General features: G+C 40.2%; 3 protein-coding genes and 1 long non-coding RNA gene across 16 annotated transcripts; all 4 read left to right on the top strand.

Moving 5' to 3' along the window:
• Positions 1–906: 906 nt before the first annotated feature.
• Positions 907–2,948, top strand: LOC135608764 (transmembrane 9 superfamily member 2-like). Its single transcript, XM_065101804.1, has 5 exons — positions 907–979; positions 1,057–1,210; positions 2,057–2,278; positions 2,362–2,793; positions 2,885–2,948. Exons 1-5 carry the CDS (start codon positions 907–909, stop codon positions 2,946–2,948), a joined length of 945 nt encoding a protein of 314 aa, XP_064957876.1.
• Positions 2,949–3,028: 80 nt separating this feature from the next.
• Positions 3,029–6,891, top strand: LOC135610563 (uncharacterized). The gene is made up of 2 exons (XR_010486197.1): positions 3,029–4,111; positions 4,213–6,891. It is a non-coding gene; the product is annotated as an uncharacterized LOC135610563 (long non-coding RNA).
• Positions 6,892–9,106: 2,215 nt separating this feature from the next.
• Positions 9,107–15,060, top strand: LOC135610558 (transmembrane 9 superfamily member 3-like). Of its 7 annotated transcripts, none has more exons than XR_010486188.1 (6): positions 9,107–9,194; positions 9,272–9,425; positions 10,258–10,995; positions 11,087–11,224; positions 12,125–12,309; positions 12,411–15,060. XR_010486188.1 is itself a non-coding variant. In XM_065105217.1 (6 exons), exons 1-6 carry the CDS (start codon positions 9,122–9,124, stop codon positions 12,159–12,161), a joined length of 1,026 nt encoding a protein of 341 aa, XP_064961289.1. In that variant the 5' UTR covers positions 9,107–9,121; the 3' UTR covers positions 12,162–15,060. The 7 variants fall into 7 exon arrangements, 4 of the variants coding, with proteins under 4 accessions (XP_064961289.1, XP_064961287.1, XP_064961288.1 ...); XR_010486189.1 differs by having other exon boundaries at positions 12,125–12,552; positions 14,480–15,060; XR_010486190.1 differs by having other exon boundaries at positions 12,125–13,973; positions 14,480–15,060.
• A 2,244-nt stretch (positions 15,061–17,304) lies between these two features.
• On the top strand, positions 17,305–23,258 carry LOC135610559 (transmembrane 9 superfamily member 3-like). Of its 7 annotated transcripts, none has more exons than XR_010486191.1 (6): positions 17,305–17,392; positions 17,470–17,623; positions 18,456–19,193; positions 19,285–19,422; positions 20,323–20,507; positions 20,609–23,258. XR_010486191.1 is itself a non-coding variant. In XM_065105221.1 (6 exons), exons 1-6 carry the CDS (start codon positions 17,320–17,322, stop codon positions 20,357–20,359), a joined length of 1,026 nt encoding a protein of 341 aa, XP_064961293.1. In that variant the 5' UTR covers positions 17,305–17,319; the 3' UTR covers positions 20,360–23,258. The 7 variants fall into 7 exon arrangements, 4 of the variants coding, with proteins under 4 accessions (XP_064961293.1, XP_064961291.1, XP_064961292.1 ...); XR_010486192.1 differs by having other exon boundaries at positions 20,323–20,750; positions 22,678–23,258; XR_010486193.1 differs by having other exon boundaries at positions 20,323–22,171; positions 22,678–23,258.
• The last annotated feature ends 1,528 nt before the right edge of the window (positions 23,259–24,786 follow it).

Below are 24,786 nucleotides of genomic sequence, written 5' to 3'. Positions count from 1 at the left end.
AGACGTCGGACTGCAACGATTGTGCTGGCTTCTTTGAGAGAGTCGATGCTTTTGCTGAGAGAGCGGAAGATTCCTCTCTATTTCTCTTCTGCCCAACGAGGCTGCCGCCGGAGACCGTTTCTGTCGCGGCCTCCGTGAACGTCGACTCAACCTTTTTGATGAAATTGCCGCCGGAGATGGCATGATGCGAACTCTTCTTAACGTGACAGAGAACTCGTCTCTCGAAGCCCGGGGAACACATCTCATACTCGTACATTACCCACCCGGAGTTTTTCCGCCGGCCATCGTTGAAGGAGAGGAAGCTCTTTCGTCCCACCACCATCTCGCGCCCGTCGAAGAGGGACTTGACGGGTTCTTGCTTTTTGTTCAGAGTCCAAGAACCGGTGCCGGCCCTTCGATCGACGCGCGGGCCGCCGCTGTTCTTGGGCTTGCGCTCCGCAAAGAAATAGCCCTCCTGTCGACCGTTGCAGAGAAGATTCCACGGCTCGGTGCCGTAGACATCGGCGAAGGCGACAGCGCGGCTAGGGAGCGGTGTGCCGGCAACGCAGTTGGCGAGGTAGTCGACCACGAGTTCCTCCGCCGTGGGAAGGAACCTGTAACCACTCGGAACGACGTCGACGGGATCCATGGACGACTAAAAACGGTTTCTTGATGAAGAGAGGTGAGGAAATCAACTAGGAGGAGGAGAAGGAGAATGGAACAGAGGAGAGGCGAGAGGCAGGCGAGAAGACATAGCGAGAGTGGGAGAGGAGAGGGATACGACTATATAGGCAATGGCTGCGCGGGATTGGACAGATTCGATTCTTGAATCGAATCCAAGAAGCGTGTTTCCTGTTCTGTAAGCCCCCAAATTAATTAGACTAATTAGAATTTATCGTTGCATTATATATTTATGTATAATTAGAAATGGACTCTCGCACGTGCCTATCCACCAGCGAGCCGATCGCCCCCTTCGGTCTTCCTCGGCTCGGGAACGAAGGTGAGCATCGGTTAGAAAGCCTCAGCGAAATGTATGGATTTTAGGGCTGATTTGGAGTTTTATTTGATCGATTTCAGGTTCGAGGATCTTGAAGATGGAGTTATCTACGTTGGTTCTTCTCGTAATGGCTTGTGGTTTGAGGGTGGGAGCTGATGGAACCAATCATAGGTACAAAGAGGGTGATCATGTCCCCCTATATGCCAATAAGGTCGGACCTTTCCACAACCCCAGGTGATTTCCTTTCGATTCTTGCGTCATTATCGGTTTCGAATTCCTCCTTCGTCGCTGAATTTGCTATTTATTTTGCGCATCATTTGAAGCGAATAGATCTTTGTCTGCGTCCCTTGCTTTTCTTCAAGAATGCGATCATCTGTTTGCTTGTTTTGTGATTTAGAATGAACGCAGGATCATGATTCGCTTTTGTAGTTTCATTTTATTTCTCTTAGTCGGTGGTTTTTGTTTTATCGATCGAAATACCCAAGTCTCCATTAAGCGTGAAAGCTAAAAATCGTCTTTGATTTCGCATGCTTCGTGTTTTCGTCGCTCCGATCGTTTACTGTTTTGTAAGCTTATTTTGATTCGCGTGGATAGTTGCTTTTTCATTAAATAAGTCAAATTCCTCATTCAAGATTAGGGATTTGTGATCTTGGATCATGTCAAAGCTTAAAAGATTTCCCGCTTTGGCATGCTTCTTGATTTCTGAGTCCGATCAAGCAAAGCTAATTTTTGAGTGCTTCATGTTTTAGCAGTGTTTCCAATCCTTTACCATCGATTGTTATTTTGGTTTCTCAATAGTTTCTTTTGTGAAAAACCAAACTCTATTAAATCTCAGGGATTTTATACTTTGGTGTGCTTCATATTGTAGTGGTATCAGTTCTGCTTGTTGGATTGTGAGGATCTGTTTCGTTCGGTCGCTTGTTTATAGCCTTATAGATTACCAGGCCCTGTTAATTCTGCTGCCTTTGACCCTGTCTTTGGCATTTATTAATGATGCTCTTGGTTTAGGATATTGATCATTTACTTCTAACATTTCAGTGTCTCTTGAATGTGACAGTCGTTTCCCTTTTGCATCTGCAGCGAGACATATCGTTACTATGACTTGCCATTCTGCTCACCAGGTTATTCACTTATCCTTACTGTTCCATCGACTTCTGAGCTGCATGAGTCTGTTAGCAACACTATTTATACGTCTGTTAGTGTGTACAACTCTTTACAAAACTTTGTTGATTTAGAGCATGTTACCGAAAAGACGGAAGCCCTTGGGGAAGTTCTAAATGGTGATCATTTGGTCGATGCACCGTACGAATTAAATTTTCTGGAGGATCAGCAGTCAAAGTCTCTTTGTAAAAAAACCTGTCAAAAGAAGATGTTGCAAAGCTCAGATATGCTGTATCAAAGGACTATTACTTTGAAATGTATTATGATGATCTGCCTTTATGGGGTTTCCTGGGCAAGATCGAGGGGGTCAAGACTGATTCGGGCAAAGACAAGTACTTTCTCTTTAAACACATTCACTTCAATATCCTTTACAATGATGATCGGGTCATAGAGATCAATGTACAAACGGACCCCAATATTAATGTGGATATCTCGGAGGATAGGAAATTGGATGTCGAGTTTTTATATTCTGTGACATGGAAAAATACTGACATATCTTTTGAAGAAAGGATGACAAAGTACTCAAGGACATCCTCTATGCCTCAATATTTAGAGATTCATTGGTTCTCAATTGTTAATTCATGTGTGACTGTCCTTCTTCTGACCGGGTTTCTTGCTACGATTCTCATGCGTGTGCTCAAAAATGATATTTTAAGGTAAGATATATAAACTCCATGGTTTTCCTTTTGAAACATATTTCCTGATGTTTACTTTTTCATCATTCACTAAAATAGTTTCATCATGAAGATATTCTCTCATTGAGGAGTCTCTTGAAGATCAAGAGGATTCTGGATGGAAACATATCCTTTGAGACGTCTTCCGATTTCCAAAGAACACGTCTTTGTTTTCAGCTATTATTGGTTCTGGAACTCAGCTCCTAGTGCTGTAAGATCTCTCACTAAACTCTTCTAATGCTGATTTATGTTAATATCATCTGATACTTTTGTCCCATGACAATTGTTGCTTGAACATATTTGTAAATGCGTTTCCTCTTTTGTCATTTAGTTATCTTGAGTCAAGGGTTCTTTGAATCATGGCATACATTAAGGTTTTATTTCAGTTCATCTTTCAAGAACTTCTAGTGCTATTTCATTAATTTTAATTGACACGGTTTACAAGAGTTTCCATGGGTTTCAAGTTTTCGTCTATCATGTGGGTAGTGGATAACTAGATATAGCTTATTCCTTTCCTTAGTTTCCTCCATACATTGTGTGTTCATCTTTAATTCATATCCCATAAGAATTTAATCGAGTCAACATAACAGAAGTGTCTCTGGCAAAGAACTAACTTTTCAATATTGCAACCACATGGAGATTCCTTTGTGTTGAACAACGACCCCTCTTATTATTATTGATATTGTCTTCTAAACAGAAAAACCCTTTGGAAATGAATGAACGCTTGTCTTAAATTAAAATTAGATTTCTATCCACCTCTACGAAATCCAAGTCCGCTAATTCGGAAGACATTGCAGCTCTGCTATCTTTTAAATTTGCCAGATTAAATGGAAAAATAATTAAAAGTGCACTGCAGCTGATCATATGTTTGATGGTCAGAGTTTTACCCGATTGAATGCTTTTTTTCATCATCCTAAGTGAATGGATAATTAAATGCCAATATCTTACTGATTTTCGATGATTGATTGGTTGTCAAAGCTGGAAATGGATTTGATGAGAGGATTTCATATATATGATCCAAAGAGTTATAAACGCTTGCATATTAGGAGAAGCTTTCATGATTTAGCCTTATCTAAAGCTGTATATCTAATGCAATATTAAAAACCTTAATAGACACATCAAATTTCTGATGTGGATATTAGTTACTTGAGTGGAGGACACTATCGCAATCCAACAATTGTCCATTGATCAATTTCTATTGGAATCTTCGGAAAAATGCATTAGATGGAAGAAAACTTGTGCTGCGAAAGACTTGTAATTGCTATGGTTATGGTGCCATACAAAATCAACTTTTTAGCAGGTAACTCCCGGCATGTCAACATTTTCTCCATTCATGAAGATGTGATTACATTTGTTTTAGGATATATGTAATACTTTTTCATCATATTTTCTGAATGACAGCTGTGTATGACAGAGAATTACAAGCTTTTAGATCTTTCAGTCTTCCTAATCTATGTCATGTCATCTGAGGGGATTGAGGGTGTATATATGCTGCAGAAATCTTGTATTAGCTGACTGCTGAGTAGCACAGCTCAAAATAAAGGTTGCCGCTCTATATAATTTTATTTGTTATTTGCTAATGAAAAAAGTTCTATAATTTTATTTCTTGGTCGCACAGCACACCCACAAACTGACGTTCAGACAATCGTAACTAATAGAACTTTTGGAAACTTGATTCGTTGTATTTGTGGTGACAAACCAAGACAATGAAATTTCACCCTCGCACAAACTGAATTTGCCTATAACTGCATAATTCATAATTTTATTGTAGCATCACCGTTCTCTATTGTTTACAAGAAAGTGCTGAAGCATGTTCTAAATTTAGTTTGTCTAGAAAAAACTCCTGATATGTGTGTAGCAGCTAACAACATAGTTGAGCAAGTACAATCAACCCAGGCTAATGTGAAGAAGTTGAAAGCTACTATTGCCAGGTACAAGGAAGCAGTTGATAAGCACAGGAGAGAGAAGGTGTTCGAGGAAAGAAATATAGTTATGGTGTACATGCGAAAAGAGAGATTTCCCATTGGCACTTACAACAAATTAAAGTCGAAGAAGTATGGTCCCCATAAATTCTTAAAGATAATTAATAACAATGCTTATGTGATTGATTTACCAGATGATTGGGGAATTTCAAAGACCTTCAATGTTGTAGACTTATATGAATCTTTTTCAAATGAGAATCCATTGTATTCAGATATAAACTCGAGGACGAGATTTTTCTCAATTGGAGGTGATTAGTACGGAACAAGTAGAAGGAGACTATTTTCAAAGAGCCTAAGGCTACCCACTTATCACTTTTTTTATCCCACATTGTTAATTTTTATGTTTTTTTCAATTATCTCACATTGTTAGTTGGTTAGTTTTCAAGGCCTAGAACTAGTATAAATAATGACCTCATCTAAGCATATGGAATCATAAAAAAAGCAATATCTTCAAGTATTGTAAAGTTTGTCTCCACTATAAGGAGTTGATTTCCCTCATCCTCCCTTATAAAGGTTAGTTTACTAGAATCATTTTTGGTAGTAATTTCTTAATTTTATTTCTGTATTACGTCAAATAGTTATATCGGTTTATAACAGATTGGGAGGTGACGAAGGTGTTTATCATAATGTATATGTAATTATTTGATGATTAGTAGTATTCAAGTGCTTGTGAAGAAGTATACGAATATATCACAGCATATCAATAGCAAAACTCAAGAAAAGTTGAATGTTTATAAATAATTTGAAGATTTTTTATGGAATGTGTTCAATATTATGCTTGTTTTGAGTCCTCCAAAATTTTCTTTCAAAGCATAGGAAGTTGAACTTTTCTCTGATTCATTTACCCATCCTCGTATAACATGTTTTTCACTTGTTTATTGACTTATTCTTTGTGTTTTCGTTGCTTTAGAAGTCTTATATAATGGTGTTTGCTTTCTCGTAACATGCAGATATGACTATTCAGAATATGGAGCATCTACTGGTAAGATAGGCTATTTTCTTGAGATAAATGGTTTGCGAGGGTGATCTAAATTTTTTGTTTAGGGTGGTTGGTTGGGGTTTGGGGTGCCAGTGGGACTCTCAATCAAAACCAGTCTACTGTTAGACATTGTTGCAAGTGTTTTTGTTTCTATGTGATCTAGATTTGGGAGAGCCATCGAGACATTTATGCTAAGTTTTGTTAGTATTTTTAGTATTTTGTTGTTCATTGGATTTCCAAGGACTCATTTCAATTTTTGTGATCTTGTGTTTCGTTTCACTGTCTAACTTTATAGGTTTGCACAGCCGTTGAATTAATCTACCGTGCATTTCTTTATGTTCGAATATGTACCACTTGTCAATTTGTGTTATAGATTGTCAATAATTCCTTATATTTAGTGTGAACTGATACGCCTTATTTTGAAGTTAAAATGTGTATGTCAGAATGATCATTATAAATATTCCCAGTAGATTCTGTTTTGTTTTAACAGCAGGATGTCTTTCTTGTAGGGTACCGAAGATGATGTAGTGAATTGGCTTCATGGACATGGTTTATGGATACTAGCGAAAGAACCGTACGATCCCTTATGGATCAAATGAGGAGGTCATTGCAACCTAGAGTTATATCCAGACTACATCCGTCACCTATGCAAGTTTATTCAGGAAATGGAGAACCTCACGACTGCAACCCGGCTCAAGAAGATCCGGCAAACTCTCAAACTCCCTGCCAAAGCTGCCGCAACCTCCAGCACCACCACCTTCACGACCAACTGTTGCTGCCAAATTAGATGCAGGAAACCCGATTGCTGGAGTTGCCCACGGAGAGGATGTCTGATGGTGCGATGCTCCAAGGGATCTGCATACGTGTGCAACTGGTGTTGTGGAGATTGGCATTGATGGTGGCATCCGCTGTACAGATTTGCTCAAATTTCTAAACCTGTCTATTGTATCGAAACATTAACGAAGGCAATCGGGCTATCATCTGTGTGCAAATTGAGAGAATAGATATCAGTTTTTTTTAACTGAATCTTCACTGATGATCTCTATGCTGTTGAAATATCAATTTGTTGGTATTATATAGTCATTGCCAATTTGGCGATGGTGTGCTTATGTTGCTAAATATATGTAAGATTATGAGAGGAAATGGTGTGCACAAAATCTATTTCAGTTGCGGCAGCTCCGTTGTTCTCTTTTTCTTGATCATTCATGGTTTTAAAGCGATGTCAATGAACAATCAAATACACTGTTCAGCTACAGGAGGGCTTCATCAGTATCCTTTAAATCTCCATAATAACAACAACATGGATCACATAAAAATGATTTACTGGATGATGGTTAGAAGAAGTCAATATTTGGTGACAGCAATCATCCAAATGTCTGACTTTGATATAGGGTCAACCCACCCATGACTGTTTCTTCCTGTGGACGGTGACCAACTATGATATGTCGATGCATGAGGACGAGACAGTGATATCTCAAATTATGAGTTCATTAGCTACACCATTTCATATAAACAGCAACGTATGAAGGAAACAACAATACATGGGATGAAAATTGAACTTTATTGTCGCCAATATTTGCATCAACATGAATTTTCTTTTCCTTCCAGTATTATGATATACATGAACAAACAACATTTTCCATACAAGCTGCATCGATCGACTACTGCTCCAGCCACGAGATCATTGCCGAATCCACAGGTGTGTCATCGGACTTCATGAGGGCATCAATCTCTTGCATGAAGTCGTCGACATCAACTACGTTCTCCGTCTGCTCACACCCAACAAAGTCGTACGACGATGACGACGAAACCACTTCGGCCGTGGTCGAATCAGTGCCGGTGCCATCAGAAATCAACGAGGCTTGCAACGCTTTCGGGGTTGTCGAGCGAGCATCGTCCACGCACGCCATTTGTTCCGTAGTCGATGCAGCGAAGGTGTCATCGGACATCAGGAAGGCATGGACCTCTTCCAGGCTCCAAAAGAAGGGATCGTCGGTGAAGTACATCTTCTCACACGCGACCAAGTCGATCGACGACGATGACGTGGAAACCTCTACGACCGTGGTCGAATCAATTCGAGTGTCATCGGGCATCAAGCGAGGATCGACAAGGCCTGACGGCGAGGCCTTCGGGATGGTATTCGAGGCTGTGTCGGTGTCATCCGACATCAAGGAGGCTTCAACCTCTCGGGTGAAGAAAGCATCGTCGATGCAGTTCTGTTCATCGCCAAGATCGACCGACGGCGAAGGCGAAGCCAAGAATGCTTCGAGTTCTTCCACAGTTATCAAGGGCTCACCTCCGCCGACATCCGTTGACGATAGAGCGGCGGATGGGACTCCGGCTTCGTTCGGTGCAACTGAGTCGACCGAGGAAAGACGACTCTCCGGGGGTGTCAGAGGACGAGCCGATATGGGATGTTGCACCACCGCGGTTGGAGGTGGTGAGACGTCGGACTGCAACGATTGTGCTGGCTTCTTTGAGAGAGTCGATGCTTTTGCTGAGAGAGCGGAAGATTCCTCTCTATTTCTCTTCTGCCCAACGAGGCTGCCGCCGGAGACCGTTTCTGTCGCGGCCTCCGTGAACGTCGACTCAACCTTTTTGATGAAATTGCCGCCGGAGATGGCATGATGCGAACTCTTCTTAACGTGACAGAGAACTCGTCTCTCGAAGCCCGGGGAACACATCTCATACTCGTACATTACCCACCCGGAGTTTTTCCGCCGGCCATCGTTGAAGGAGAGGAAGCTCTTTCGTCCCACCACCATCTCGCGCCCGTCGAAGAGGGACTTGACGGGTTCTTGCTTTTTGTTCAGAGTCCAAGAACCGGTGCCGGCCCTTCGATCGACGCGCGGGCCGCCGCTGTTCTTGGGCTTGCGCTCCGCAAAGAAATAGCCCTCCTGTCGACCGTTGCAGAGAAGATTCCACGGCTCGGTGCCGTAGACATCGGCGAAGGCGACAGCGCGGCTAGGGAGCGGTGTGCCGGCAACGCAGTTGGCGAGGTAGTCGACCACGAGTTCCTCCGCCGTGGGAAGGAACCTGTAACCACTCGGAACGACGTCGACGGGATCCATGGACGACTAAAAACGGTTTCTTGATGAAGAGAGGTGAGGAAATCAACTAGGAGGAGGAGAAGGAGAATGGAACAGAGGAGAGGCGAGAGGCAGGCGAGAAGACATAGCGAGAGTGGGAGAGGAGAGGGATACGACTATATAGGCAATGGCCGCGCGGGATTGGACAGATTCGATTCTTGAATCGAATCCAAGAAGCGTGTTTCCTGTTCTGTAAGCCCCCAAATTAATTAGACTAATTAGAATTTATCGTTGCATTATATATTTATGTATAATTAGAAATGGACTCTCGCACGTGCCTATCCACCAGCGAGCCGATCGCCCCCTTCGGTCTTCCTCGGCTCGGGAACGAAGGTGAGCATCGGTTAGAAAGCCTCAGCGAAATGTATGGATTTTAGGGCTGATTTGGAGTTTTATTTGATCGATTTCAGGTTCGAGGATCTTGAAGATGGAGTTATCTACGTTGGTTCTTCTCGTAATGGCTTGTGGTTTGAGGGTGGGAGCTGATGGAACCAATCATAGGTACAAAGAGGGTGATCATGTCCCCCTATATGCCAATAAGGTCGGACCTTTCCACAACCCCAGGTGATTTCCTTTCGATTCTTGCGTCTTTATCGGTTTCGAATTCCTCCTTCGTCGCTGAATTTGCTTTTTTATTTTGCGCATCATTTGAAGCGAATAGATCTTTGTCTGCGTCCCTTGCTTTTCTTCAAGAATGCGATCATCCGTTTGCTTGTTTTGTGATTTAGAATGAACGCAGGATCATGATTCGCTTTTGTTGTTTCATTTTATTTCTCTTAGTCGGTGGTTTTTGTTTTATCGATAGAAATACCCAAGTCTCCATTAAGCGTCAAAGCTAAAAATCGTCTTTGATTTCGCATGCTTCGTGTTTTCGTCGCTCCGATCGTTTACTGTTTTGTAAGCTTATTTTGATTCGCGTGGATTGTTGCTTTCTCATTAAATAAGTCAAATTCCGCATTCAAGATTAGGGATTTGTGATCTTGGATCATGTCAAAGATCAAAAGATTTCCCGCTTTGGCATGCTTCTTGATATCTGAGTCCGATCAAGCAAAGCTATTTTTTGAGTGCTTCATGTTTTAGCAGTGTTTCCAATCCTTTACCATCGATTGTTATTTTGGTTTCTCAATAGTTTCTTTTGTGAAAAACCAAACTCTATTAAATCTCAAGGATTTTATACTTTGGTGTGCTTCATATTGTAGTGGTATCAGTTCTGCTGGTTGGATTGTTAGGTCGATTGTTAATAGCCTTATAGATTACCAGGCCATGTTAATTCTGCTGCCTTTGACCCTGTCTTTGTCATTTTTTAATGATGCTTTTGTTTTAGGATATTTATCATTTACTTTTAACATTTCAGTGTTTCTTGAATGTGACAGTCATTTCCCTTTTGCATCTGCAGCGAGACATATCGTTACTATGACTTGCCATTTTGCTCACCAGGTTATTCGTTTATCCTTACTGTTCCATCGACTTCTGAGCTGCATGAGTCTGTTAGCAACACTGTTTATAGGTTTGTTAGTGTGTACAACTCTTTACAAAACTTTGTTGATTTAGAGCATGTTACCGAAAAGACGGATGCCCTTGGGGAAGCTCTAAATGGTGATCGTTTGGTCGATGCACCGTACGAATTAATTTTTTTGGAGGAGCAGCGGTCAAAGTCTCTTTGTAAAAAAAACTTGTCAAAAGAAGATGTTGCAAAGTTCAGACATGCTGTATCAAAGGACTATTACTTTGAAATGTATTATGATGATCTGCCTTTTTGGGGTTTCCTGGGCAAGATCGAGGGGGTCAAGACTGATTCGGGCAAAGACAAGTACTTTCTCTTTAAACACATTCACTTCAATATCCTTTACAATGATGATCGGGTCATAGAGATCAATGTACAAACGGACCCCAATATTAATGTGGATATCTCGGAGGATAGGAAATTGGATGTCGAGTTTTTATATTCTGTGACATGGAAAAATACTGACATATCTTTTGAAGAAAGGATGACAAAGTACTCAAGGACATCCTCTATGCCTCAATATTTAGAGATTCATTGGTTCTCAATTGTTAATTCATGTGTGACTGTCCTTCTTCTGACTGGGTTTCTTGCTACGATTCTCATGCGTGTGCTCAAAAATGATTTTGTAAAGTAAGATATATAGACTCCATGGTTTTCATTTTGAAGCATATTTCCTTATGTTCACTATTTCATCTGCCACTAAAATACTATCATCATGAAGATATTCTCTCATTGAGGAGTCTCTTGAAGATCAAGAGGATTCTGGATGGAAATATATCCATGGAGATGTCTTCCGATTTCCAAATAACAAGTCTTTGTTTTCAGTTATTATTGGTTCTGGAACTCAGCTCCTAGTGCTGTAAGAGCTCTCACTAACCTCTTCTAATGCTGATTTCTGTTAATATCATCTGATACTTTTGTCTCATGACTATTGTTGCTTGAACATATTTGTAAATGTGGTACCTCTTTTGTCATTTAGTTGTCTTAAGTGGAGAGTTCTTTGAATCGTGACATACATTAAGATTTTATTTCAGTTCATCTTTCAAGAACTTCTAATGCTATTTCATTCATTTTAATTGACATGGTTTTCAAGAGTCTCCATGGGCTTCAAGTTTTGTCTATCATGTGGGTAGTAGATAACTAGATATACCTTATTTCTTTCCTTTGTTTCCTCCTCCATATAGTGTGTATTCATCTTTAATTCATATCCCATAAGCATTTAATCGAGTCAACCTAACAGAAGTGTCTCTGGTGAAGAACTAACTTTTCAATATTGCAACCACATGGAGATTCCTTTGTGTTGAACAACGACCCCTCTTATTATTATTGATATTGTCTTCTAAACAGAAAAACCCTATGGAAATGAATGAACGCCTGTCTTAAATTAAAATTAGATTTCTCTCCACTTCTAGGAAAATCAAGTCCACTAATTCGGAAGACATTGTCGCTCTGCTATCTTTTAAATTTGCAATATTAAATGGAAAAATAATTAAAAGTGCACTGCAGCTGATCATATGTTTGATGGTGAGTTTTACCCAATTGAATGCTTTGTTTCGTCATCCTAAGTGAATGACTAATTAAATGCCAATATAATACTGATTTTCGATGATTGATTGGTTGTCAAAGCTGGCAATGGACATGATGAGAGGATTTCATAGATATGCACCAAAGAGTTATAAACATTTGCATATTTGGAGAAGCTTACATTTTTTAATCTTATCTGAAGCTGTATATCTAATGCAATATTAAAACCTTATAGACAGATGAAATTTCTGATGAGGATATTAGTTACTTGAGTTAGGACACTGTGGCAATCCAACAATTGTACATTGATCAATTTCTATTGGAATCTTCGAAAAAATGCATTAGATGGAAGAAAACTTGTGCTGCGAAAGACTTGTAATTGTAATGGTTATAGTGCCATACAAAATAAACTTTTATCAGGTAACTTCCGAAATGTCAACATTTTCTCCATTCATGAAGATGTGATTACATTTGTTTTAGGATATATGTAATACTTATTCATCATATTTTCTGAATGACAGCTGTGTATGACAGAGAATTACAAGCTTTTAGATCTTTCAGTCTTCCTAATCTATGTCATGTCATCTGAGGGGATTGAGGGTGTATATATGCTGCAGAAATCTTGTATTAGCTGACTGCTGAGTAGCACAGCTCAAAATAAAGGTTGCCGCTCTATATAATTTTATTTGTTATTTGCTAATGAAAAAAGTTCTATAATTTTATTTCTTGGTCGCACAGCACACCCACAAACTGACGTTCAGACAATCGTAACTAATAGAACTTTTGGAAACTTGATTCGTTGTATTTGTGGTGACAAACCAAGACAATGAAATTTCACCCTCGCATAAACTGAATTTGCCTATAACTGCATAATTCATAATTTTATTGTAGCATCACCGTTCTCTATTGTTTACAAGAAAGTGCTGAAGCATGTTCTAAATTTAGTTTGTCTAGAAAAAACTCCTGATATGTGTGTAGCAGCTAACAACATAGTTGAGCAAGTACAATCAACCCAGGCTAATGTGAAGAAGTTGAAAGCTACTATTGCCAGGTACAAGGAAGCAGTTGATAAGCACAGGAGAGAGAAGGTGTTCGAGGAAAGAAATATAGTTATGGTGTACATGCGAAAAGAGAGATTTCCCATTGGCACTTACAACAAATTAAAGTCGAAGAAGTATGGTCCCCATAAATTCTTAAAGATAATTAATAACAATGCTTATGTGATTGATTTACCAGATGATTGGGGAATTTCAAAGACCTTCAATGTTGTAGACTTATATGAATCTTTTTCAAATGAGAATCCATTGTATTCAGATATAAACTCGAGGACGAGATTTTTCTCAATTGGAGGTGATTAGTACGGAACAAGTAGAAGGAGACTATTTTCAAAGAGCCTAAGGCTACCCACTTATCACTTTTTTTATCCCACATTGTTAATTTTTATGTTTTTTTCAATTATCTCACATTGTTAGTTGGTTAGTTTTCAAGGCCTAGAACTAGTATAAATAATGACCTCATCTAAGCATATGGAATCATAAAAAAAGCAATATCTTCAAGTATTGTAAAGTTTGTCTCCACTATAAGGAGTTGATTTCCCTCATCCTCCCTTATAAAGGTTAGTTTACTAGAATCATTTTTGGTAGTAATTTCTTAATTTTATTTCTGTATTACGTCAAATAGTTATATCGGTTTATAACAGATTGGGAGGTGACGAAGGTGTTTATCATAATGTATATGTAATTATTTGATGATTAGTAGTATTCAAGTGCTTGTGAAGAAGTATACGAATATATCACAGCATATCAATAGCAAAACTCAAGAAAAGTTGAATGTTTATAAATAATTTGAAGATTTTTTATGGAATGTGTTCAATATTATGCTTGTTTTGAGTCCTCCAAAATTTTCTTTCAAAGCATAGGAAGTTGAACTTTTCTCTGATTCATTTACCCATCCTCGTATAACATGTTTTTCACTTGTTTATTGACTTATTCTTTGTGTTTTCGTTGCTTTAGAAGTCTTATATAATGGTGTTTGCTTTCTCGTAACATGCAGATATGACTATTCAGAATATGGAGCATCTACTGGTAAGATAGGCTATTTTCTTGAGATAAATGGTTTGCGAGGGTGATCTAAATTTTTTGTTTAGGGTGGTTGGTTGGGGTTTGGGGTGCCAGTGGGACTCTCAATCAAAACCAGTCTACTGTTAGACATTGTTGCAAGTGTTTTTGTTTCTATGTGATCTAGATTTGGGAGAGCCATCGAGACATTTATGCTAAGTTTTGTTAGTATTTTTAGTATTTTGTTGTTCATTGGATTTCCAAGGACTCATTTCAATTTTTGTGATCTTGTGTTTCGTTTCACTGTCTAACTTTATAGGTTTGCACAGCCGTTGAATTAATCTACCGTGCATTTCTTTATGTTCGAATATGTACCACTTGTCAATTTGTGTTATAGATTGTCAATAATTCCTTGTATTTAGTGTGAACTGATACGCCTTATTTTGAAGTTAAAATGTGTATGTCAGAATGATCATTATAAATATTCCCAGTAGATTCTGTTTTGTTTTAACAGCAGGATGTCTTTCTTGTAGGGTACCGAAGATGATGTAGTGAATTGGCTTCATGGACATGGTTTATGGATACTAGCGAAAGAACCGTACGATCCCTTATGGATCAAATGAGGAGGTCATTGCAACCTAGAGTTATATCCAGACTACATCCGTCACCTATGCAAGTTTATTCAGGAAATGGAGAACCTCACGACTGCAACCCGGCTCAAGAAGATCCGGCAAACTCTCAAACTCCCTGCCAAAGCTGCCGCAACCTCCAGCACCACCACCTTCACGACCAACTGTTGCTGCCAAATTAGATGCAGGAAACCCGATTGCTGGAGTTGCCCACGGAGAGGATGTCTGATGGTGCGATGCTCCAAGGGATCTGCATACGTGTGCAACTGGTGTTGTGGAGATTGGCATTGATGGTGGCATCCGCTGTACAGATTTGCTCAAATTTCTAAACCTGTCTATTGTATCGAAACATTAACGAAGGCAATCGGGCTATCATCTGTGTGCAAATTGAGAGAATAGATATCAGTTTTTTTTAACTGAATCTTCACTGATGATCTCTATGCTGTTGAAATATCAATTTGTTGGTATTATATAGTCATTGCCAATTTGGCGATGGTGTGCTTATGTTGCTAAATATATGTAAGATTATGAGAGGAAATGGTGTGCACAAAATCTATTTCAGTTGCGGCAGCTCCGTTGTTCTCTTTTTCTTGATCATTCATGGTTTTAAAGCGATGTCAATGAACAATCAAATACACTGTTCAGCTACAGGAGGGCTTCATCAGTATCCTTTAAATCTCCATAATAACAACAACATGGATCACATAAAAATGATTTACTGGATGATGGTTAGAAGAAGTCAATATTTGGTGACAGCAATCATCCAAATGTCTGACTTTGATATAGGGTCAACCCACCCATGACTGTTTCTTCCTGTGGACGGTGACCAACTATGATATGTCGATGCATGAGGACGAGACAGTGATATCTCAAATTATGAGTTCATTAGCTACACCATTTCATATAAACAGCAACGTATGAAGGAAACAACAATACATGGGATGAAAATTGAACTTTATTGTCGCCAATATTTGCATCAACATGAATTTTCTTTTCCTTCCAGTATTATGATATACATGAACAAACAACATTTTCCATACAAGCTGCATCGATCGACTACTGCTCCAGCCACGAGATCATTGCCGAATCCACAGGTGTGTCATCGGACTTCATGAGGGCATCAATCTCTTGCATGAAGTCGTCGACATCAACTACGTTCTCCGTCTGCTCACACCCAACAAAGTCGTACGACGATGACGACGAAACCACTTCGGCCGTGGTCGAATCAGTGCCGGTGCCATCAGAAATCAACGAGGCTTGCAACGCTTTCGGGGTTGTCGAGCGAGCATCGTCCACGCACGCCATTTGTTCCGTAGTCGATGCAGCGAAGGTGTCATCGGACATCAGGAAGGCATGGACCTCTTCCAGGCTCCAAAAGAAGGGATCGTCGGTGAAGTACATCTTCTCACACGCGACCAAGTCGATCGACGACGATGACGTGGAAACCTCTACGACCGTGGTCGAATCAATTCGAGTGTCATCGGGCATCAAGCGAGGATCGACAAGGCCTGACGGCGAGGCCTTCGGGATGGTATTCGAGGCTGTGTCGGTGTCATCCGACATCAAGGAGGCTTCAACCTCTCGGGTGAAGAAAGCATCGTCGATGCAGTTCTGTTCATCGCCAAGATCGACCGACGGCGAAGGCGAAGCCAAGAATGCTTCGAGTTCTTCCACAGTTATCAAGGGCTCACCTCCGCCGACATCCGTTGACGATAGAGCGGCGGATGGGACTCCGGCTTCGTTCGGTGCAACTGAGTCGACCGAGGAAAGACGACTCTCCGGGGGTGTCAGAGGACGAGCCGATATGGGATGTTGCACCACCGCGGTTGGAGGTGGTGAGACGTCGGACTGCAACGATTGTGCTGGCTTCTTTGAGAGAGTCGATGCTTTTGCTGAGAGAGCGGAAGATTCCTCTCTATTTCTCTTCTGCCCAACGAGGCTGCCGCCGGAGACCGTTTCTGTCGCGGCCTCCGTGAACGTCGACTCAACCTTTTTGATGAAATTGCCGCCGGAGATGGCATGATGCGAACTCTTCTTAACGTGACAGAGAACTCGTCTCTCGAAGCCCGGGGAACACATCTCATACTCGTACATTACCCACCCGGAGTTTTTCCGCCGGCCATCGTTGAAGGAGAGGAAGCTCTTTCGTCCCACCACCATCTCGCGCCCGTCGAAGAGGGACTTGACGGGTTCTTGCTTTTTGTTCAGAGTCCAAGAACCGGTGCCGGCCCTTCGATCGACGCGCGGGCCGCCGCTGTTCTTGGGCTTGCGCTCCGCAAAGAAATAGCCCTCCTGTCGACCGTTGCAGAGAAGATTCCACGGCTCGGTGCCGTAGACATCGGCGAAGGCGACAGCGCGGCTAGGGAGCGGTGTGCCGGCAACGCAGTTGGCGAGGTAGTCGACCACGAGTTCCTCCGCCGTGGGAAGGAACCTGTAACCACTCGGAACGACGTCGACGGGATCCATGGACGACTAAAAACGGTTTCTTGATGAAGAGAGGTGAGGAAATCAACTAGGAGGAGGAGAAGGAGAATGGAACAGAGGAGAGGCGAGAGGCAGGCGAGAAGACATAGCGAGAGTGGGAGAGGAGAGGGATACGACTATATAGGCAATGGCCGCGCGGGATTGGACAGATTCGATTCTTGAATCGAATCCAAGAAGCGTGTTTCCTGTTCTGTAAGCCCCCAAATTAATTAGACTAATTAGAATTTATCGTTGCATTATATATTTATGTATAATTAGAAATGGACTCTCGCACGTGCCTATCCACCAGCGAGCCGATCGCCCCCTTCGGTCTTCCTCGGCTCGGGAACGAAGGTGAGCATCGGTTAGAAAGCCTCAGCGAAATGTATGGATTTTAGGGCTGATTTGGAGTTTTATTTGATCGATTTCAGGTTCGAGGATCTTGAAGATGGAGTTATCTACGTTGGTTCTTCTCGTAATGGCTTGTGGTTTGAGGGTGGGAGCTGATGGAACCAATCATAGGTACAAAGAGGGTGATCATGTCCCCCTATATGCCAATAAGGTCGGACCTTTCCACAACCCCAGGTGATTTCCTTTCGATTCTTGCGTCTTTATCGGTTTCGAATTCCTCCTTCGTCGCTGAATTTGCTTTTTTATTTTGCGCATCATTTGAAGCGAATAGATCTTTGTCTGCGTCCCTTGCTTTTCTTCAAGAATGCGATCATCCGTTTGCTTGTTTTGTGATTTAGAATGAACGCAGGATCATGATTCGCTTTTGTTGTTTCATTTTATTTCTCTTAGTCGGTGGTTTTTGTTTTATCGATAGAAATACCCAAGTCTCCATTAAGCGTCAAAGCTAAAAATCGTCTTTGATTTCGCATGCTTCGTGTTTTCGTCGCTCCGATCGTTTACTGTTTTGTAAGCTTATTTTGATTCGCGTGGATTGTTGCTTTCTCATTAAATAAGTCAAATTCCGCATTCAAGATTAGGGATTTGTGATCTTGGATCATGTCAAAGATCAAAAGATTTCCCGCTTTGGCATGCTTCTTGATATCTGAGTCCGATCAAGCAAAGCTATTTTTTGAGTGCTTCATGTTTTAGCAGTGTTTCCAATCCTTTACCATCGATTGTTATTTTGGTTTCTCAATAGTTTCTTTTGTGAAAAACCAAACTCTATTAAATCTCAAGGATTTTATACTTTGGTGTGCTTCATATTGTAGTGGTATCAGTTCTGCTGGTTGGATTGTTAGGTCGATTGTTAATAGCCTTATAGATTACCAGGCCATGTTAATTCTGCTGCCTTTGACCCTGTCTTTGTCATTTTTTAATGATGCTTTTGTTTTAGGATATTTATCATTTACTTTTAACATTTCAGTGTTTCTTGAATGTGACAGTCATTTCCCTTTTGCATCTGCAGCGAGACATATCGTTACTATGACTTGCCATTTTGCTCACCAGGTTATTCGTTTATCCTTACTGTTCCATCGACTTCTGAGCTGCATGAGTCTGTTAGCAACACTGTTTATAGGTTTGTTAGTGTGTACAACTCTTTACAAAACTTTGTTGATTTAGAGCATGTTACCGAAAAGACGGATGCCCTTGGGGAAGCTCTAAATGGTGATCGTTTGGTCGATGCACCGTACGAATTAATTTTTTTGGAGGAGCAGCGGTCAAAGTCTCTTTGTAAAAAAAACTTGTCAAAAGAAGATGTTGCAAAGTTCAGACATGCTGTATCAAAGGACTATTACTTTGAAATGTATTATGATGATCTGCCTTTTTGGGGTTTCCTGGGCAAGATCGAGGGGGTCAAGACTGATTCGGGCAAAGACAAGTACTTTCTCTTTAAACACATTCACTTCAATATCCTTTACAATGATGATCGGGTCATAGAGATCAATGTACAAACGGACCCCAATATTAATGTGGATATCTCGGAGGATAGGAAATTGGATGTCGAGTTTTTATATTCTGTGACATGGAAAAATACTGACATATCTTTTGAAGAAAGGATGACAAAGTACTCAAGGACATCCTCTATGCCTCAATATTTAGAGATTCATTGGTTCTCAATTGTTAATTCATGTGTGACTGTCCTTCTTCTGACTGGGTTTCTTGCTACGATTCTCATGCGTGTGCTCAAAAATGATTTTGTAAAGTAAGATATATAGACTCCATGGTTTTCATTTTGAAGCATATTTCCTTATGTTCACTATTTCATCTGCCACTAAAATACTATCATCATGAAGATATTCTCTCATTGAGGAGTCTCTTGAAGATCAAGAGGATTCTGGATGGAAATATATCCATGGAGATGTCTTCCGATTTCCAAATAACAAGTCTTTGTTTTCAGTTATTATTGGTTCTGGAACTCAGCTCCTAGTGCTGTAAGAGCTCTCACTAACCTCTTCTAATGCTGATTTCTGTTAATATCATCTGATACTTTTGTCTCATGACTATTGTTGCTTGAACATATTTGTAAATGTGGTACCTCTTTTGTCATTTAGTTGTCTTAAGTGGAGAGTTCTTTGAATCGTGACATACATTAAGATTTTATTTCAGTTCATCTTTCAAGAACTTCTAATGCTATTTCATTCATTTTAATTGACATGGTTTTCAAGAGTCTCCATGGGCTTCAAGTTTTGTCTATCATGTGGGTAGTAGATAACTAGATATACCTTATTTCTTTCCTTTGTTTCCTCCTCCATATAGTGTGTATTCATCTTTAATTCATATCCCATAAGCATTTAATCGAGTCAACCTAACAGAAGTGTCTCTGGTGAAGAACTAACTTTTCAATATTGCAACCACATGGAGATTCCTTTGTGTTGAACAACGACCCCTCTTATTATTATTGATATTGTCTTCTAAACAGAAAAACCCTATGGAAATGAATGAACGCCTGTCTTAAATTAAAATTAGATTTCTCTCCACTTCTAGGAAAATCAAGTCCACTAATTCGGAAGACATTGTCGCTCTGCTATCTTTTAAATTTGCAATATTAAATGGAAAAATAATTAAAAGTGCACTGCAGCTGATCATATGTTTGATGGTGAGTTTTACCCAATTGAATGCTTTGTTTCGTCATCCTAAGTGAATGACTAATTAAATGCCAATATAATACTGATTTTCGATGATTGATTGGTTGTCAAAGCTGGCAATGGACATGATGAGAGGATTTCATAGATATGCACCAAAGAGTTATAAACATTTGCATATTTGGAGAAGCTTACATTTTTTAATCTTATCTGAAGCTGTATATCTAATGCAATATTAAAACCTTATAGACAGATGAAATTTCTGATGAGGATATTAGTTACTTGAGTTAGGACACTGTGGCAATCCAACAATTGTACATTGATCAATTTCTATTGGAATCTTCGAAAAAATGCATTAGATGGAAGAAAACTTGTGCTGCGAAAGACTTGTAATTGTAATGGTTATAGTGCCATACAAAATAAACTTTTATCAGGTAACTTCCGAAATGTCAACATTTTCTCCATTCATGAAGATGTGATTACATTTGTTTTAGGATATATGTAATACTTATTCATCATATTTTCTGAATGACAGCTGTGTATGACAGAGAATTACAAGCTTTTAGATCTTTCAGTCTTCCTAATCTATGTCATGTCATCTGAGGGGATTGAGGGTGTATATATGCTGCAGAAATCTTGTATTAGCTGACTGCTGAGTAGCACAGCTCAAAATAAAGGTTGCCGCTCTATATAATTTTATTTGTTATTTGCTAATGAAAAAAGTTCTATAATTTTATTTCTTGGTCGCACAGCACACCCACAAACTGACGTTCAGACAATCGTAACTAATAGAACTTTTGGAAACTTGATTCGTTGTATTTGTGGTGACAAACCAAGACAATGAAATTTCACCCTCGCACAAACTGAATTTGCCTATAACTGCATAATTCATAATTTTATTGTAGCATCACCGTTCTCTATTGTTTACAAGAAAGTGCTGAAGCATGTTCTAAATTTAGTTTGTCTAGAAAAAACTCCTGATATGTGTGTAGCAGCTAACAACATAGTTGAGCAAGTACAATCAACCCAGGCTAATGTGAAGAAGTTGAAAGCTACTATTGCCAGGTACAAGGAAGCAGTTGATAAGCACAGGAGAGAGAAGGTGTTCGAGGAAAGAAATATAGTTATGGTGTACATGCGAAAAGAGAGATTTCCCATTGGCACTTACAACAAATTAAAGTCGAAGAAGTATGGTCCCCATAAATTCTTAAAGATAATTAATAACAATGCTTATGTGATTGATTTACCAGATGATTGGGGAATTTCAAAGACCTTCAATGTTGTAGACTTATATGAATCTTTTTCAAATGAGAATCCATTGTATTCAGATATAAACTCGAGGACGAGATTTTTCTCAATTGGAGGTGATTAGTACGGAACAAGTAGAAGGAGACTATTTTCAAAGAGCCTAAGGCTACCCACTTATCACTTTTTTTATCCCACATTGTTAATTTTTATGTTTTTTTCAATTATCTCACATTGTTAGTTGGTTAGTTTTCAAGGCCTAGAACTAGTATAAATAATGACCTCATCTAAGCATATGGAATCATAAAAAAAGCAATATCTTCAAGTATTGTAAAGTTTGTCTCCACTATAAGGAGTTGATTTCCCTCATCCTCCCTTATAAAGGTTAGTTTACTAGAATCATTTTTGGTAGTAATTTCTTAATTTTATTTCTGTATTACGTCAAATAGTTATATCGGTTTATAACAGATTGGGAGGTGACGAAGGTGTTTATCATAATGTATATGTAATTATTTGATGATTAGTAGTATTCAAGTGCTTGTGAAGAAGTATACGAATATATCACAGCATATCAATAGCAAAACTCAAGAAAAGTTGAATGTTTATAAATAATTTGAAGATTTTTTATGGAATGTGTTCAATATTATGCTTGTTTTGAGTCCTCCAAAATTTTCTTTCAAAGCATAGGAAGTTGAACTTTTCTCTGATTCATTTACCCATCCTCGTATAACATGTTTTTCACTTGTTTATTGACTTATTCTTTGTGTTTTCGTTGCTTTAGAAGTCTTATATAATGGTGTTTGCTTTCTCGTAACATGCAGATATGACTATTCAGAATATGGAGCATCTACTGGTAAGATAGGCTATTTTCTTGAGATAAATGGTTTGCGAGGGTGATCTAAATTTTTTGTTTAGGGTGGTTGGTTGGGGTTTGGGGTGCCAGTGGGACTCTCAATCAAAACCAGTCTACTGTTAGACATTGTTGCAAGTGTTTTTGTTTCTATGTGATCTAGATTTGGGAGAGCCATCGAGACATTTATGCTAAGTTTTGTTAGTATTTTTAGTATTTTGTTGTTCATTGGATTTCCAAGGACTCATTTCAATTTTTGTGATCTTGTGTTTCGTTTCACTGTCTAACTTTATAGGTTTGCACAGCCGTTGAATTAATCTACCGTGCATTTCTTTATGTTCGAATATGTACCACTTGTCAATTTGTGTTATAGATTGTCAATAATTCCTTATATTTAGTGTGAACTGATACGCCTTATTTTGAAGTTAAAATGTGTATGTCAGAATGATCATTATAAATATTCCCAGTAGATTCTGTTTTGTTTTAACAGCAGGATGTCTTTCTTGTAGGGTACCGAAGATGATGTAGTGAATTGGCTTCATGGACATGGTTTATGGATACTAGCGAAAGAACCGTACGATCCCTTATGGATCAAATGAGGAGGTCATTGCAACCTAGAGTTATATCCAGACTACATCCGTCACCTATGCAAGTTTATTCAGGAAATGGAGAACCTCACGACTGCAACCCGGCTCAAGAAGATCCGGCAAACTCTCAAACTCCCTGCCAAAGCTGCCGCAACCTCCAGCACCACCACCTTCACGACCAACTGTTGCTGCCAAATTAGATGCAGGAAACCCGATTGCTGGAGTTGCCCACGGAGAGGATGTCTGATGGTGCGATGCTCCAAGGGATCTGCATACGTGTGCAACTGGTGTTGTGGAGATTGGCATTGATGGTGGCATCCGCTGTACAGATTTGCTCAAATTTCTAAACCTGTCTATTGTATCGAAACATTAACGAAGGCAATCGGGCTATCATCTGTGTGCAAATTGAGAGAATAGATATCAGTTTTTTTTAACTGAATCTTCACTGATGATCTCTATGCTGTTGAAATATCAATTTGTTGGTATTATATAGTCATTGCCAATTTGGCGATGGTGTGCTTATGTTGCTAAATATATGTAAGATTATGAGAGGAAATGGTGTGCACAAAATCTATTTCAGTTGCGGCAGCTCCGTTGTTCTCTTTTTCTTGATCATTCATGGTTTTAAAGCGATGTCAATGAACAATCAAATACACTGTTCAGCTACAGGAGGGCTTCATCAGTATCCTTTAAATCTCCATAATAACAACAACATGGATCACATAAAAATGATTTACTGGATGATGGTTAGAAGAAGTCAATATTTGGTGACAGCAATCATCCAAATGTCTGACTTTGATATAGGGTCAACCCACCCATGACTGTTTCTTCCTGTGGACGGTGACCAACTATGATATGTCGATGCATGAGGACGAGACAGTGATATCTCAAATTATGAGTTCATTAGCTACACCATTTCATATAAACAGCAACGTATGAAGGAAACAACAATACATGGGATGAAAATTGAACTTTATTGTCGCCAATATTTGCATCAACATGAATTTTCTTTTCCTTCCAGTATTATGATATACATGAACAAACAACATTTTCCATACAAGCTGCATCGATCGACTACTGCTCCAGCCACGAGATCATTGCCGAATCCACAGGTGTGTCATCGGACTTCATGAGGGCATCAATCTCTTGCATGAAGTCGTCGACATCAACTACGTTCTCCGTCTGCTCACACCCAACAAAGTCGTACGACGATGACGACGAAACCACTTCGGCCGTGGTCGAATCAGTGCCGGTGCCATCAGAAATCAACGAGGCTTGCAACGCTTTCGGGGTTGTCGAGCGAGCATCGTCCACGCACGCCATTTGTTCCGTAGTCGATGCAGCGAAGGTGTCATCGGACATCAGGAAGGCATGGACCTCTTCCAGGCTCCAAAAGAAGGGATCGTCGGTGAAGTACATCTTCTCACACGCGACCAAGTCGATCGACGACGATGACGTGGAAACCTCTACGACCGTGGTCGAATCAATTCGAGTGTCATCGGGCATCAAGCGAGGATCGACAAGGCCTGACGGCGAGGCCTTCGGGATGGTATTCGAGGCTGTGTCGGTGTCATCCGACATCAAGGAGGCTTCAACCTCTCGGGTGAAGAAAGCATCGTCGATGCAGTTCTGTTCATCGCCAAGATCGACCGACGGCGAAGGCGAAGCCAAGAATGCTTCGAGTTCTTCCACAGTTATCAAGGGCTCACCTCCGCCGACATCCGTTGACGATAGAGCGGCGGATGGGACTCCGGCTTCGTTCGGTGCAACTGAGTCGACCGAGGAAAGACGACTCTCCGGGGGTGTCAGAGGACGAGCCGATATGGGATGTTGCACCACCGCGGTTGGAGGTGGTGAGACGTCGGACTGCAACGATTGTGCTGGCTTCTTTGAGAGAGTCGATGCTTTTGCTGAGAGAGCGGAAGATTCCTCTCTATTTCTCTTCTGCCCAACGAGGCTGCCGCCGGAGACCGTTTCTGTCGCGGCCTCCGTGAACGTCGACTCAACCTTTTTGATGAAATTGCCGCCGGA

This window comes from Musa acuminata, chromosome BXJ2-4, assembly GCF_036884655.1.
Source record: "Musa acuminata AAA Group cultivar baxijiao chromosome BXJ2-4, Cavendish_Baxijiao_AAA, whole genome shotgun sequence".
In the NCBI taxonomy this organism is placed as follows: Eukaryota; Viridiplantae; Streptophyta; class Magnoliopsida; order Zingiberales; family Musaceae; genus Musa; species Musa acuminata.
This window is presented reverse-complemented; position numbering and strand designations above follow the sequence as displayed.